Source organism: Elephas maximus, chromosome 11, assembly GCF_024166365.1.
Source record: "Elephas maximus indicus isolate mEleMax1 chromosome 11, mEleMax1 primary haplotype, whole genome shotgun sequence".
Classification (NCBI taxonomy): domain Eukaryota; kingdom Metazoa; phylum Chordata; class Mammalia; order Proboscidea; family Elephantidae; genus Elephas; species Elephas maximus.
Window position 1 is genome coordinate 64,165,442 of NC_064829.1, and position 13,643 is coordinate 64,179,084.

The 13,643-nt window shown below is 38.6% G+C and overlaps 1 protein-coding gene across 11 annotated transcripts in view; it reads right to left on the reverse strand.

Annotated features, from left to right (window-relative positions):
* TCF4 (transcription factor 4) overlaps positions 1-13,643 on the reverse strand; it is a 389,634-nt gene that overhangs the window by 265,059 nt on the left and 110,932 nt on the right. Inside the window, exon 1 of one of the 11 annotated variants that reach the window (XM_049900866.1) lies at positions 8,171-9,379. The exons of the other annotated variants lie outside the window; for them this stretch is intronic. Within the exon in view, the coding sequence (XP_049756823.1) occupies positions 8,171-8,285 (115 nt within the window). The 5' untranslated portion in view covers positions 8,286-9,379. Of the gene's footprint in view, positions 1-8,170; positions 9,380-13,643 lie in introns of those variants that run through there. 11 annotated transcript variants of the gene reach the window in all.

Here is a 13,643-nt window from a genome sequence, read left to right on the forward strand (position 1 = left end):
GTGCTCTGTGAAGTCAAAGGAACAACCAAAGAGGTATTCTGCATTGCTCTAAGAGTGTGCAAATTTCTCCTCTTGTAGAAATATACTGATTTCCTGATGAAAGCTCCACATATTAGGGATGTGTCTGGAGACTGAGGTTGTTAAGTTCTTCCTGGAAAGATAATCATTCTGAAACATGCTGAAGTCTACACTGCCTCAAATCCTCACTGCAACAACAGACACTATTAAATATCCTCCACACCATTATGGAGACTCACAGACTGCGTACATCTGTGGCTCCTACTAATTTCCTAGTCCAGGAAGAACCCTTGGCTGAGCCCTCCACACAAACTGAGATGGCATATGCTCTCTGTCAGTGCCAGATGAATTTAGAGTTCAAAATATTTCATCAGCAAAGAGCGTGCTAAGGATGTGCACATTTTCATTAGCACCCAGTATAATAAGAGCTCTAAGTAGAGTAATTTGAAGTCAAATTTGAGTACTCCTACAGACGTAGGGAGAGTGAGGAGCTTCAAATATTGATAGACAACGTCCACACAACCATGATCACTTCTTTCTGTTCATGTAAGAAACAAGGTGTGCTACACACTGAACGATTTCAGCACTGATGAGAGAACTTCCAGCACTTCCCAGATCTGACCTAGCAAAGGATGGGGTTGTGGTGATGCTTTCCTTGCAAAATCTAAGATACTTCAAATATAAAGAATGAAGACCTGGGCTTTCCATTCCCAATACATCACTGCCATCAACTCTGGTACTCTCTGAGCTAGTCGATTTCCTTATCAATATGAAACCTCAATGGTCAAGCACAGGATAATTTTACATTTTTCACTTCAATTGTGTAACTGTACAATTGTACCAACTGTATAAGTAAAAGTAAAATGTAGAATACTAGTGGGAAAGTAAAGTAGGGAAAAAAATGTTCAAAAGAGAATTATTGCAAGGCTTTAGCCTATTAAACTTCACCTAAAATTTGCATTAATGTCTCCTGTAAAACATTGTTTAAAACAATATTGTTTTCCTTAAGTTCAAAATAAACTATTTACCAAAATGAACACTAAATAATCTTAGATACTTAAAACAGAGAGTTAAGTCCATTTAACAGTACTATGAACAAGAAAAGCATTTTCATACAATATGAAATTGAGGTGATATGGAAGTAACAAGATGAAATACATAACTTTTATGTCATAAAAATGCCAGTGGGTATTCCTTATTCTTAAACTCAGAAATCCTCTTGAAAACCTGAGGTGAGTGGACAGTTGCTACGAAACTGGAACAAAAGTAACCTTGCATCCTTTGTAACAATCCATATAATTTGTCAATGATAATCTAACGATATTCTAACTTAAGTAACTGAACTTGAAATACACAGAGATATTTAGAAGCTTTCCATTTCAGATTGTTGGAACTATCCAGACAGGTCTTTGTCTTCAAGAAAAGTTAGTCCTCTCAGGATCCCATCTTTCTAAGCAAGAGCTCAGAAACAAGAAGAACTATGAATAACTAAGGCAAGAGTACAATAATGTAAACTGTATATGCCCGCTTTCACTTTTTAAAATGTGAGGAGTCTAAAACCACTTAAGAAATCAGTCTAAGATAATGTGCTTGGGAAGTAAACCGATTTCAAACCAGGTGGGACTAACAACTGGAAGAAAACTGATTTATCTCAAGTCTTAGAGGGGGGAAAAGCAAACCTATATGCCATGTGACTCTAGTATTACACATATCAGCTTCAAACCATTTTCATTAAAAATGAAAATAATCTGGAGAACTTTTTAATTACATAGACATATTTACAAGTACATCACAAAGCATGAGAAATAAATGGTAGATATTTTAGAAAACAAATGTTATACTACAAAGGAATGAATTTAAGAATACGTTTCATTTCTCAATATAATAGACTATATAGCTCTGATAATCTGCACATGTAATTTATACATGAATTTTTCAAATCATACATGTAATTTTTATTGGCAAATCCATAACATTGTAATGACTTAAGAAATACAAATTGGTATTTAAAACACCTATTTGATAAATAATTTATTAAGTGTATTCTAATAGGGAAAATAAAGAACCAAGATGAAACACATAACAGTTTTATCTTTTCTTCTTTTTTTTCCCTATACCCCGCTTCTCCCTGGAGTGCCATTTGTGAAGCTCAGGGAAGGGGCAGGCTGGCTTAATTGAAATATTTGTAGGCTGTTATTGCGCTGCAGAACCACAATGGTCCACTTCTCCCAAACGGCATCCGTTCCTCTTGCTTTTTGTTTTTTTATTCTATTACCTTTTACACTTGAACAGTCTATTTCTCCTGTTTCTTCTGTTCTCCTCTCCTCATATCAGATGCTTGACTAACACCGATGAAGCCAACAGTTTTAAGTGTTCAAAAGTCTTCTCTAATATACAGTTTTCTAGTACATCCACTTTTGCTTAAAATAATCACTGCCATAAACTGACTTTAATTTTAGCCTTTCCACATCCCAGCCCTTCCACCGGTGTGTAACACTGCAGCCTATGACCTGCCAATGACAAGTAATCAATCTCCCACATTATCTTCAGGGGTCACGTCTTAGTTTTAGGCCAATTTTCTTTGTATTTGGGCTTAAATGTGCAAACCACACTATATTACTCTGCAAAACATCAATGAGAAGGCTTAATTAAGTAACACTGACAGATAAATCCATTTCTTTCACAGTAATCAAATCAAAGCAGGTTGACATAACACAGGAACTTAATACAGTTATTCCCTTGTAATTGGAAAAAGGCCCTTTACTTCTCATTAAAGCAATCTTCTGGGTATTGGCATAATAAGAGGGCTCAGAGCTTTAATACTGCCCTATAAAAGTCTCAAGATACAGACCCCTTAAGCAAACAAGCCAGATTATCTAATTCCTTGATCACAGCAGAACATGCAGTTCCTACTGTTTTAAATTACTAATTCCTTACCTCTGGTACAATTAAAAAGAGGTAAATCAGTATAAAACACATGCGATGGAAATCTGTAAAAAAAAAAAATGCATAAACTGTTTACAGTTTTATAAATCTACCTCTGCTTGTATTTGAAGAAAAGCAACCCATTAAAAATGAATTTGAAATACTTTATAAAAGTGAAATTGTAATTGCTTGGATCAAGGGGAAAATCTATTTTACTCCATGGGCTCAAAAGCATGCATCTTGTCTAAATTTACAGTCTGATACTCAACCATATAGTACACTATTGTTAATCAGAATTGTGAGAGAATGAATTGAAGCAAAATGTCTAATTTTTTGTGGTGTAGGAAGAACACTGAGTCACCTGGTTAACTATGGGCTGCTATGACTAGACTATAACCCACAAAAAGGACAATATTATACTGTGTTCATAGCCTCAAACTAAACAAAATCAATCTTTGCCTTTTCACTCCAATTTTGAGTGAGTTTCTACCACTTATCTACTGACAGGGGACCAATCTCAAATGATTCTAGCAATTCCTTCTGAAAGGATAACATATAATCTGAAATAGGGATTCCCAAGCATGTCTGACCATCAACCCCCCCTGAGGAACCTTACTAAAAATAAAAAAAACACACACACACATAACTCCTGGTCCCACCAGCGACCTCATTAAGAAAAGATCAAGGGTTGGAATCAAGGAAATATATATAGTTTTAAATGCTTCCTGTATTTATTCTTTTTTTGTTTTTAGAAGTTTTTTCATTATAATACAGTTAAAACTATACTATTTATTGTTTCTGAAGCATTTGGGGGTTGTAATAATGACACGGTGCAGGCGTTTGACCCCCTCTAACTTCACCAGGGGGTAGAAGAATCGAGATCAACAGCCCAAGGCTGATTGCTATGAGGCGGAGGTCAAACATACTTCCAACCATTTTACCAATTCTGACGCCAACTGTCCCTCCTACCGCACTCTACTTCTCTGTTAGGTTCGATAATTTATTGCAAGAGCCACAGAGAACTCACAGACCACACTCAAAGTTATGGGTTTCATTAGGGAGGTACCAGGTTACAATTCAGCATACAGTTCTTCGATTATGACAGCCTCTCCTCAGAGGCTTCTCTCTGGCCCTCAGCCCCTCAGCCCAGCCTCTGCCCTGCTTGGGCAAATGTCAGAAAGTTCTCTAGCTCTGCCAAAAGTGCCCAGAAACACCCTACTCCGCCAGTAAACCTTGGCCCGAAGGTGCTCAGCTTTCTTGCTCCATGGGCTGAGAAGCTCACCATGCCCTCTCCTGCTGGTCTCCTGATTCTGCTGCCTCCATTTCTCTGTTGCTGCTTCTCACTCTCTTGCCATCTCCAGTGTTATAGTTCTCTCTCTCTCTGCCTCCTGGGTCCAGAAGGGTCTCAGCACAGGAATCTTGGGTCAAAAGGATGCGCTATGCTCCCATCTCTTCTTTGTGACGGTAGTCGGGTCCACCTCTAGAATGGCTCATTTTAAGCCTGGTGGAATGGCAAAACTGACCAATCTCCTCCTTAGGGTTCTATACACTTTATTTGCATGGTCCTACCCCACAAGAGTGCCATGCACCTTATTTACATTGTTAACAAGCTGTCCAATCCCCTTGGTGGGCCACAAGCACCTTATTTGCATAGTCCCACTGAATCATTTGGTGGAAGTTACAACATCACAGTGAGAAAGGCCATATAAAAGCAATCCATCACATCACAGGAGTAGACTATATCGATTCTATTCCTCTACCCCTTAATACTTCTCTGTGCAAATTTCCAAAGAACAAAAAGAGTAGTTATCAAAACCAGGACATTTATCATGGATACAATACTTTTATTCTAATCCACAGTCCATATTCCAAAGTAGCTTTTCCCTCTTTGGTAGAGGACTCAGCCCAGGATCATGTATTGCATTTAGTTCTCACATTAACAGTTCCTTGGTCTTTCCATTCCTTTTGTGATACTGATATTTTTTAGGAATACAGGCCAATTATTTTATAATATTTCTCAATCTGCATTTACCTGACACTTCTACATGACAAGATTAGGTAACGCATCTTTGGCCATAATACTACAAAAGCGACCTGTGTCTTTTCCAGGATGTTGCATATAAAGCCACACGATAGAATGTTGGTTAGCTGTGATCATCTAGTCAAGGTGTTACGTGACTTCTCCACCGTATAATTACTAATACAATCCCCATGCAACTAAACAGTAACCTATGGGGCGATTCTTTATAACCATTAAAACTAATTTTTAATTGCATGCTTACTGAAATATACATATATATATATATACAAATAAAAGTTTATAAGGTAAAATTGTGAATAGAAAATTCCCTCAACCCCTAGTCTCTCCACGCTCATACCCAGAGATGACCCATAGCAGTTTCCTAGGAAAATCTTATAGATCGTTGCTATATAATCACCTAACTTTTAAAATCACAGAAATGTCAGACAATAAATGCAAAACTAAACTGTAAATTGTGTTCTATTTGAATTTGTAAGAAATATTCCTCAATCATTTATTTACACCAATTTAAGAGATACGATTATTAGTAGTGCCCTTCCTTGTGTCCTGGGTGGGAGAAGAGAGGGGAGATCAGGGAACAGAACAAGTTAATAGAATATATTATTAACTTTGAAGGAATTCAGCCAAGATGAGATAAGATTGAGGAACCCACTTTTGAGTGAATGCAATGCCTGAGCCCAAGCTAATCCATTCTAGAGCTGACACTACCCCAACTGGCCATTCTTATGACCCCTCCTACCACATTCTATAAACCACTGTGTAAAAGAGACATGCTATGGCAGTAGCACTTTCCAATTAAATTTAAATTGATAAAGACAAGTACACTTGTGAAAAAGGAAAAAAAAAAACTAGTGGTTTTCATAGGCTGGTGAAAAAAAGTAGGGAACAAATCTAAAATTTGTTAAAAGGAAGAAGTAAACTGACACCTTGCAAAGAATATTATTTCCACATTTAAAGTTCAGGTATACAAATGAATTAGCTGCAAGAACAGAGTGGGCAGTAACTCTTGCGCATAGAAAAGGCTGTGAGTGGAACTTTGCTATTTGATAGAACATAGGCTATTATACAATACTGAGTGAATTAACAATATTGAGTGAATTAACTTATTATTTTTTTTTTAATCCATGTAACATGAAAATGGTCCCTTTAGCCCTGTCGTTTTATAAACTGAATGGTGTATTCATCATATGAATGCTTGGAAAAATTTCCTCCCAACTTCATTTCTGTGAAATGCCTGGCATACGCTGCCTAGGTTTTTCTTAATTTGAGCCTATAAATGTGTGTGGCGTACGTGTGAGAGACAGTAAAATCAGCATACACACACACACTTGAATTTACTAATAGTTTCCTGATATCAATGATCCTATTTAAAACAATTCCTGTAAGTTGCAACTTTTTCAACTGATAGCTCCTTTTTGGTCAGATCATTCAGAGCGTCTGGTAGCTTAAGGATTTTATATTTTATCTCAGAATAATACAACCATACTTTTGCATCGTGCTTTCTACTTTCCAAAAAGCTTTTATATTCACCTCATTTAAAAAGATACCTCTGGAATCATTTAAAGTATGAAATAAGGATTAAAAGAAGCTTCATCTTTATATGTGAATAGGTTAACATCACTTTTTAAAAGAGTAAAAACAAAAGCCATGAAAATATGAGTCGGAATCAACTTGACAGCAACAGGTTAACATAATCTTTAAATTTTTGAATCATGCCAGCGATGAAAACAAAACGGCTAATCTCCTCCCCGTGCTCACCTATATCCCATATAACACCATTTTGCCAAAAAGGCACAAATTCTGCAATGGTTTCAGGAAGACCCTGGGCTGTGCTAGGAGGTCAGTGCTATGACAAAAATGGATCATGGCTTTCTCCACACCATGTTGCTGCTCTTACTTTCACTTTCAAGTGCTTTAAAACACACATACAACTCAAGTAGTCAAAACACATCTGCATTAATTTACTTGTCCAGCTTGTGGACATAGGCATAAGCATTTTTTCTCCTAGCAGGTCTGCAACTGGGGCTGATCAGAACCAATGGTCAACTGGTCAGAAAGAGATGAGCTGCTGTTATGTACTAAACCAACCAATTCAGTATGTAGAGTGGAAAAAGCTGTAACTCTTCTTCAAGAATGGAAGAAATTCCTTAGTTTGAAAGGAGATACAAAAAAAGATCTGAAGCATGACAATAACCAGGCATCCTTGAGGGAAAGCAAGAAGGGGGGAAAGGGGTGCAGGGAAGACCAGGGCTGTCACTCAAGAATAATGATTTATCTGATGAAATTAGCAGAAAGTTTGATTAGAAAAGATGCCTTCTTAGCACAGCAAAGATTGCAATGTAACTTTAAGATTTTGTTGTAGGAAAAAACAGCGCCTGCCAAATGTGGTCTGTAACAGCACAGGCTAGCCATGAGTGATACAGTGGGAAAATCGCCACTAAGCCAGATTTTATTTGATTTGTACTGATGATTTTTATTAGAATACATGGATCATTGCTTCAACCTTTCCATGTAAAACCAAATCAAATTCAAAAACTCACACATCAGTCACCTAACCTTATGTCATTCCTTCTGCTTTACTAAAGTTGAGCCACATTTCAGTTGATCTGTCCCCGATAAATCATTCAGCTTCTCAAAACTGTTGGGCCAAATTCTGGGAGGCAAGTGGTACACAAAAGAAACTGCTAAATCTGCGATTGCAAATATGATGGCCCAAGAAAAGGCACATTGCAGGCCTCAGAAACACAGAATGAAACCGAAAGAATGGCCAACGCAACGCAAGACTCCAAATGTACTCTCGGCACTGTTATCAAATGTATCACAATTTGTTTAAAAAGATCCCACCTCCCCCAGTTTTTTTTTTTTTTCTCTTCCTTTAATTCAGGCACTGACAAGATTCTGCCAAGCAGTTGCTCTGAAACCAAAGAAAGACCACAAATATATGACATTAGATCTACACAGGAATAACCAGTTTTGCAAATTAAAGATGGTACAACCTTTAAAGTGAAAATTACAAATGTTAAATATTACTTTGGGGAAAGCCTCCATATTATTTATAAGTAAGTACTTGACTCGACGGCACTGGGTTGTGGGTACTTCATTAAAAGGAACAAAATTTAACTATAAAAGATATCACAATGCGTTCCCAAACAAAAAATACCTCTGTTCTACCCACCATTCCTTTACCTTTTTGCACCAGCCTTTCTCCTTTCTTCCTCATCAACACTGCAGGTTTCAGTTGAAACCTATAAATAAGAATTAGTGTTTGGATATCCGTTGATAGTGAACAAATCATTCCCATTGTCACAACTTCCTTTATTGTCCCACACAGCTCCTGACATGTGCATTATTATCTTCTCTTCAGAAAACCCAGTTAAAGACCATCAGCAGGCCTCAAAACCAGTGTCATCGAGGGGCTGGACACGCGTCAGAGGTATTGCCTCATCAAAAGCCCAGAATTTCTGTAAACTAGCAGCACACCTAACTTTCAGGACTCTGGTGGAACCCTCTGTGACTCAGACTACGCTAGGTATTCACTGATCTCAATTTCGTCTTCCCTTGAACACACAGGAAGTCTCTATTTCTCAGCCTCCCTTGTAGTCAGATGCAACCATGTGACTGAGATTTGGCCAATGAAATGTAAGCAGAAGTAATACTTGCCTTTTCCAAGCATGGCCCCAAAATTCCCATACAATCCTCCACATATTCTCTCTTTCCTCTTTGACCAGACACAGACAGACAGAAAGAATCTAACGAAATTCTGAGACCCCAGGGGATGGCAGAGCTAATGCGCATGAAAGACTATAGGGAGCAGAGCCCCCACCTCCAACCTATGCTGGTCCATGAACCAAAGCTGTGTTAAGCTACTGAAGTTTGGAGGCTGCTGGTTCCAGCAACTAGCATACCCTGACTAACGCAACCTCTATGACAGATTCCGTGAATTCTGGCACTATGAGTCTATCTTCCAAGGAAAGCAAACATACGCAGTTAGAGCTGGCATGAGTCAAAATTGTGAAGCAGGGGAGATTGGTCTTTGAACTATCCTTCTCTCCCTTTCAGACTTGTTTTCCCCTCTTAGCATTTCCTCCCTCTGAGCACCAAATGTTCTCAGGCTGCTCTTGTCTGTCTCAAGAAAATAAGCCCAATACAGACATTAGCCATTATTTCTTTCCACCCTTACCTTCTGAACATCACCCACTGTGGTGTGAGCTGCTTGCTACTTATGCAATTTTGGAGTAAGTCTTTGACATCTCTGATTATATGTATTCTCCTCTGTAAAATGGGGGTCATTCTATCTGGGAACCTGGGACACAGTAGGAACATACACACAAGATGGGTAACCACTACTTGTATTATTAGTACTGCTATTATTACTATTATTATAGCATGATATATGGCACCAAAATTCAGCATAAAATACAGTCCTTTCTTTCTGAAATATGTAATCTAGTTTGGGAGAAAGATCACACAACCATAAAAGGCAGCATTTGATTGCTAAAGAAATAATAAATGTTGCCGAATTTTAGAGAGAGTTATACGGGCTAGAATGGTCACTCATGTAGTATTGGTGATTTAGGATGTTGTTGGTGTTAGGTGCCCTCTTCTGACTCATAGCAACCCTATGCACAATAGAAGGAAACACTGCTTGGTTCTGTGCCACCTTCACAATCACTGCTATGTTTGAGCCCACTGTTGCAGCCACTTTGTCAATCCATCTCATTGAGGGTCCTCCTATCTTTTGCTGACCCTCTACTTTACCAAGCATGATGTTCTTCTCCAGGGATTGTCCAAAGTAAATGAGACAAAGGTGCATTCTGGCTGTACTTCTTTCAAGACAAATTTGTTCGTTCTTCCGGCAGTCCATGCTATATTCAATATCCTTCATCAACACCATAATTCAAAGGCATCAATTCTTCTTCAGTCTTCCTTATTCACTGTCCAGTTTTCACATGCATACAAGGCAAATGAAAATACCATGGCTTTGGTCAGGCACACCTTAGTCCTCAAAGTGACATCTTTGCTTTTGAACACTTTAAAGAGGTCCTTTGCAGCAGATTTGCCCAATGTAATATAATAGGTAATATGTCATTTGATTTTTTGACTACCGTTTCCTGGGCGTTGATTGTGGAGCCACGTAAAACGAAATCCTTGACGTCAATCTTTTCTGTTTATCACGATGATGTTACTTATTGGTTCTGTTGTGAGGATTCTTGTTTTCTTTATGTTGAGGTGTAATCCAAAGGCTATAGTCTTTGATCTTCATCAATAAGTGCTTCAGTTCCTCTTTGCTTTCAGCAAGCAAAGTTGTGTCATCTGCATATCACAGGTTGCTAATGAAGCTTTCTCCAATCCTGATGCCACATTCTTCTTCATATAATCTAGCTTTCTCATATTATCTGCTCAGCACACAGTCTGAATGAGTATGGCGAAAGGGCACAACTGACGCACACTTTTTCTGATTTTAAACCACTCAGCGTCCTCTTGCTCTGTTTGAATGACTGCTTCTTGGTCTATGTGTACAGCTTCCTCATAAGCACACTTAGGTGTTCTGGAATTCCCATTCTTCACAATGTTATCCATAATTTGTTATGATCCACATAGTTGAACACCTTTGCATAGTCAATAAAACATAGGTAAACATCTTTTTAGGATGTAGTGATATAAAATTTCAAAGGGGCCTAAGAGAAAGGTTCATGCTTAACTTAAGGGAATAAACTACTACAGCTCAGCATCTCTCATCTCACACTATTCTCAGTCTTTCTATTAATTCAGTCACCGATTCTGTGCCAATCATCATACAGGTTTGTGACTAAAATCAAACAAACTACAACATAATGGTTGGGAGGGTAAGGATTTATTCTGCTTTAAAAAAAAAAGTGAAAACACCTGAACTTTTTCTGGAATCTAACATAGAAAGAAGGGACCAGTGTTGTGCTAGAGAGCTGAAATGTATTACGCATGTATCTTTCCAAGTCTATGTTCAGTGCTCTCACACTGATAACTTGAAACTGGCCATGGTGGGAACATTTGCCCCATGGAAATTGGCAGCCATTACAAATCAACGTTTTGTTTTATTTTTCTGTGAAGAGCTGGCTATTACCATTTACCACCACAGCAATGAAAACAATCACTCATTGTGAGAGGCCTTTACTCAAATAGTCTCATTTAATTCTCATGACCGCTACTGAGGTAAGTTTTTTACCCTCATTTTACAGATGAAAAATCAGGCCTCACGATGTTAAGTCATCAACCAAGAATCCCAGTTTAAGCTTCAAAGCAGTGATTGGGTTGCTTCTGCCCTCCGCACAAAAAACTAGTCAGCTTACAAAAGTGAAGGGCACTTGGATTTCTTTTTTCTCAGCATATCAAATAGATACTTCCATGAACACAAAAAGCTATTCCTTAAAAACATAAAAATTCAGGCAGTCTGCTTTGCCCCATCCTAATTTTTTCACTGCTCTTTGTTTTGCTCTTCTACTCATCTGACTCTCCTTAATAAATATATACTTGATTTCTTACCACCCATACCCTACCTTTCAACATCCAACTCAACATTTTGTACATACGTGTTTCCAATGATTACCCATTACACTACACTGTATCAAGGAATAGACTTGTACTTAACGTGCTGGGAGAGGTTATGAATAGTCTTTAAATCAATGGTTCCTCTTACATCTGTCTTCAGCAGGGCCAACTATTCTATGGTGGGCTGGGCTGTGGATGGTCCACTGAGGGAGTCTGAGTCTGGGAGGAGCTGGGATACCTCTTGGATTAAGATGAGATCTCTGGCATTAGCTTAATAATGACTACCGTCAACGGCTGGTGTCAGGTCTGGATATGGTGCTTACAAGCAGGGGATACAGCAGAGTCAGTTTGGTCACCAAAGGTTAAGGTCTTACTGTGGATAGGAAAAGCCAGGAAGCAGCAACAGGTATCAGATGCAGTCTTAGGTCCAAGAAGACATCTGTACCAAGGAGGACTTTAAGTGGCAATGTTTGCCATTTTGGTAATGCATCATCACTTCTTTTCTGCCTAATCAAAGCTTGGCCACCTCACAGGACCCAGAGCTTTCCAAGGACAGAAAACCACATGTGCAAAGGCACTGAAGCAGAAGACAGCACTCTTCATGCAGGAATGGCAAGGCACACAAGAACGTGGAGAATAAGGTGTATAAGTTGCAGGTAGAAGATGAAGAAATCTTGCGTTTGAGCAGGGTCCGAAGGAGATATATCCTCATACATCATGCTAAGAAGTTTACTGTTTATTCTGAAGGCTTTGGGCAGGCACTAGAGCACAAAAGTGAAAGGTTTCTACGTGCATCTTGAAAATGGCAGCAGTGGTAATGGTGGGTTATTCAAGTGAGAACTTGGAGACAAAGAGACTAGTTAGGACGTAAGACACTACTGTAATAATAAACATAACAGACAATGCAGGGTTATACTGTGAAAATAGAATGGACAGGGCTTAGCAATTAACTTCATGTGGGAAAGTAGGAGATGGATGTAGGTGCAGGTTTAGGGGCAGGATGATTTAAAAAAAAAAAGTATATTTTAGACTTTTTATGTTCCAAGTGACTAGCGCTCATCCAAATATAAAAGTCCTGCAAAGTAAATTAATTTGTGGGTCTGGAACTCAGAATGGAGATATATAGGATAAGGCAATTTAAGCTGCAGTCCAATTAAAAGTCCCCTTAAATAATATATATTTTTTTAAATATAGAAAATTTACTAGCCCAGAAAAGCAGTAAGTCCCGAGAAAAGACAGGCTTTAGGGTGAACATATCCAGTGGCTCAATCCTATCAGCCAGGACGTTGGTTCCTTTGATCTCTTTACTCCGCCATCTCCATGTCAACTTCACCCTAAAGCTGGCTTCTATCATCGTCCTAAAATTGCTAGATCTATGTCCTTCACCTTCACTGGGAGAAACTTAGTCTACAATAGAGCAAATCTCCTCTTGAAACTGACTGGGACAACTTAGAACAAATCCCTAAAGCCAGGGAATACCCTGCATGGATTGGTTTAGGATTGGATGACCTAAATTAATCACTAGTCGAAGGGAGGGGATGGGATTATCCTGATTTTGAGTCCAATCACAGCTGTCCCTGGAGATGCAGTAATCCCATACAAACTACACAGAATGGATTATATGTTGGGGAGCAACCTACAATTGGAGATAGAGCTTCAAGAGCCTATGGGGGTATACAGTTTACCGTGCATAACCAAAGAAGTCTTTGAAGGATATGCAAAACCCCATCATGCCATTCCCCCTTTAAATACTTCAAAGGTTTGTTTCCCAGTGGTATTAGAACAAGAGCAATATTCTTAATCATGGGCATCAAGGCCAACTATCTCCATAATTTAAATAATAGCCCATTTCCTTTTCTTTCCTCCAGTTACCCTGATCCCCTGGACAATGCTCAAGCACACCTTTTGGCCTTCCTGCTGCAAAACCTTGAACTTGGGTTTGCTCTAGTAGATAACTCTTCTATCCAACTCTCAGCTCAATCATCCCTTCCTTGGGGCGCCTTTCCTTGTTTTCCCTGACTAGTAATAAATGTCCTCTCGAATCGTGTTTTAATCTTCTTCTTCATTGAACTTGTCACAAATGGAGCTTTACATTTTTACAATTCTCAAGAAATCTCTATCTTCCCCACTGGAC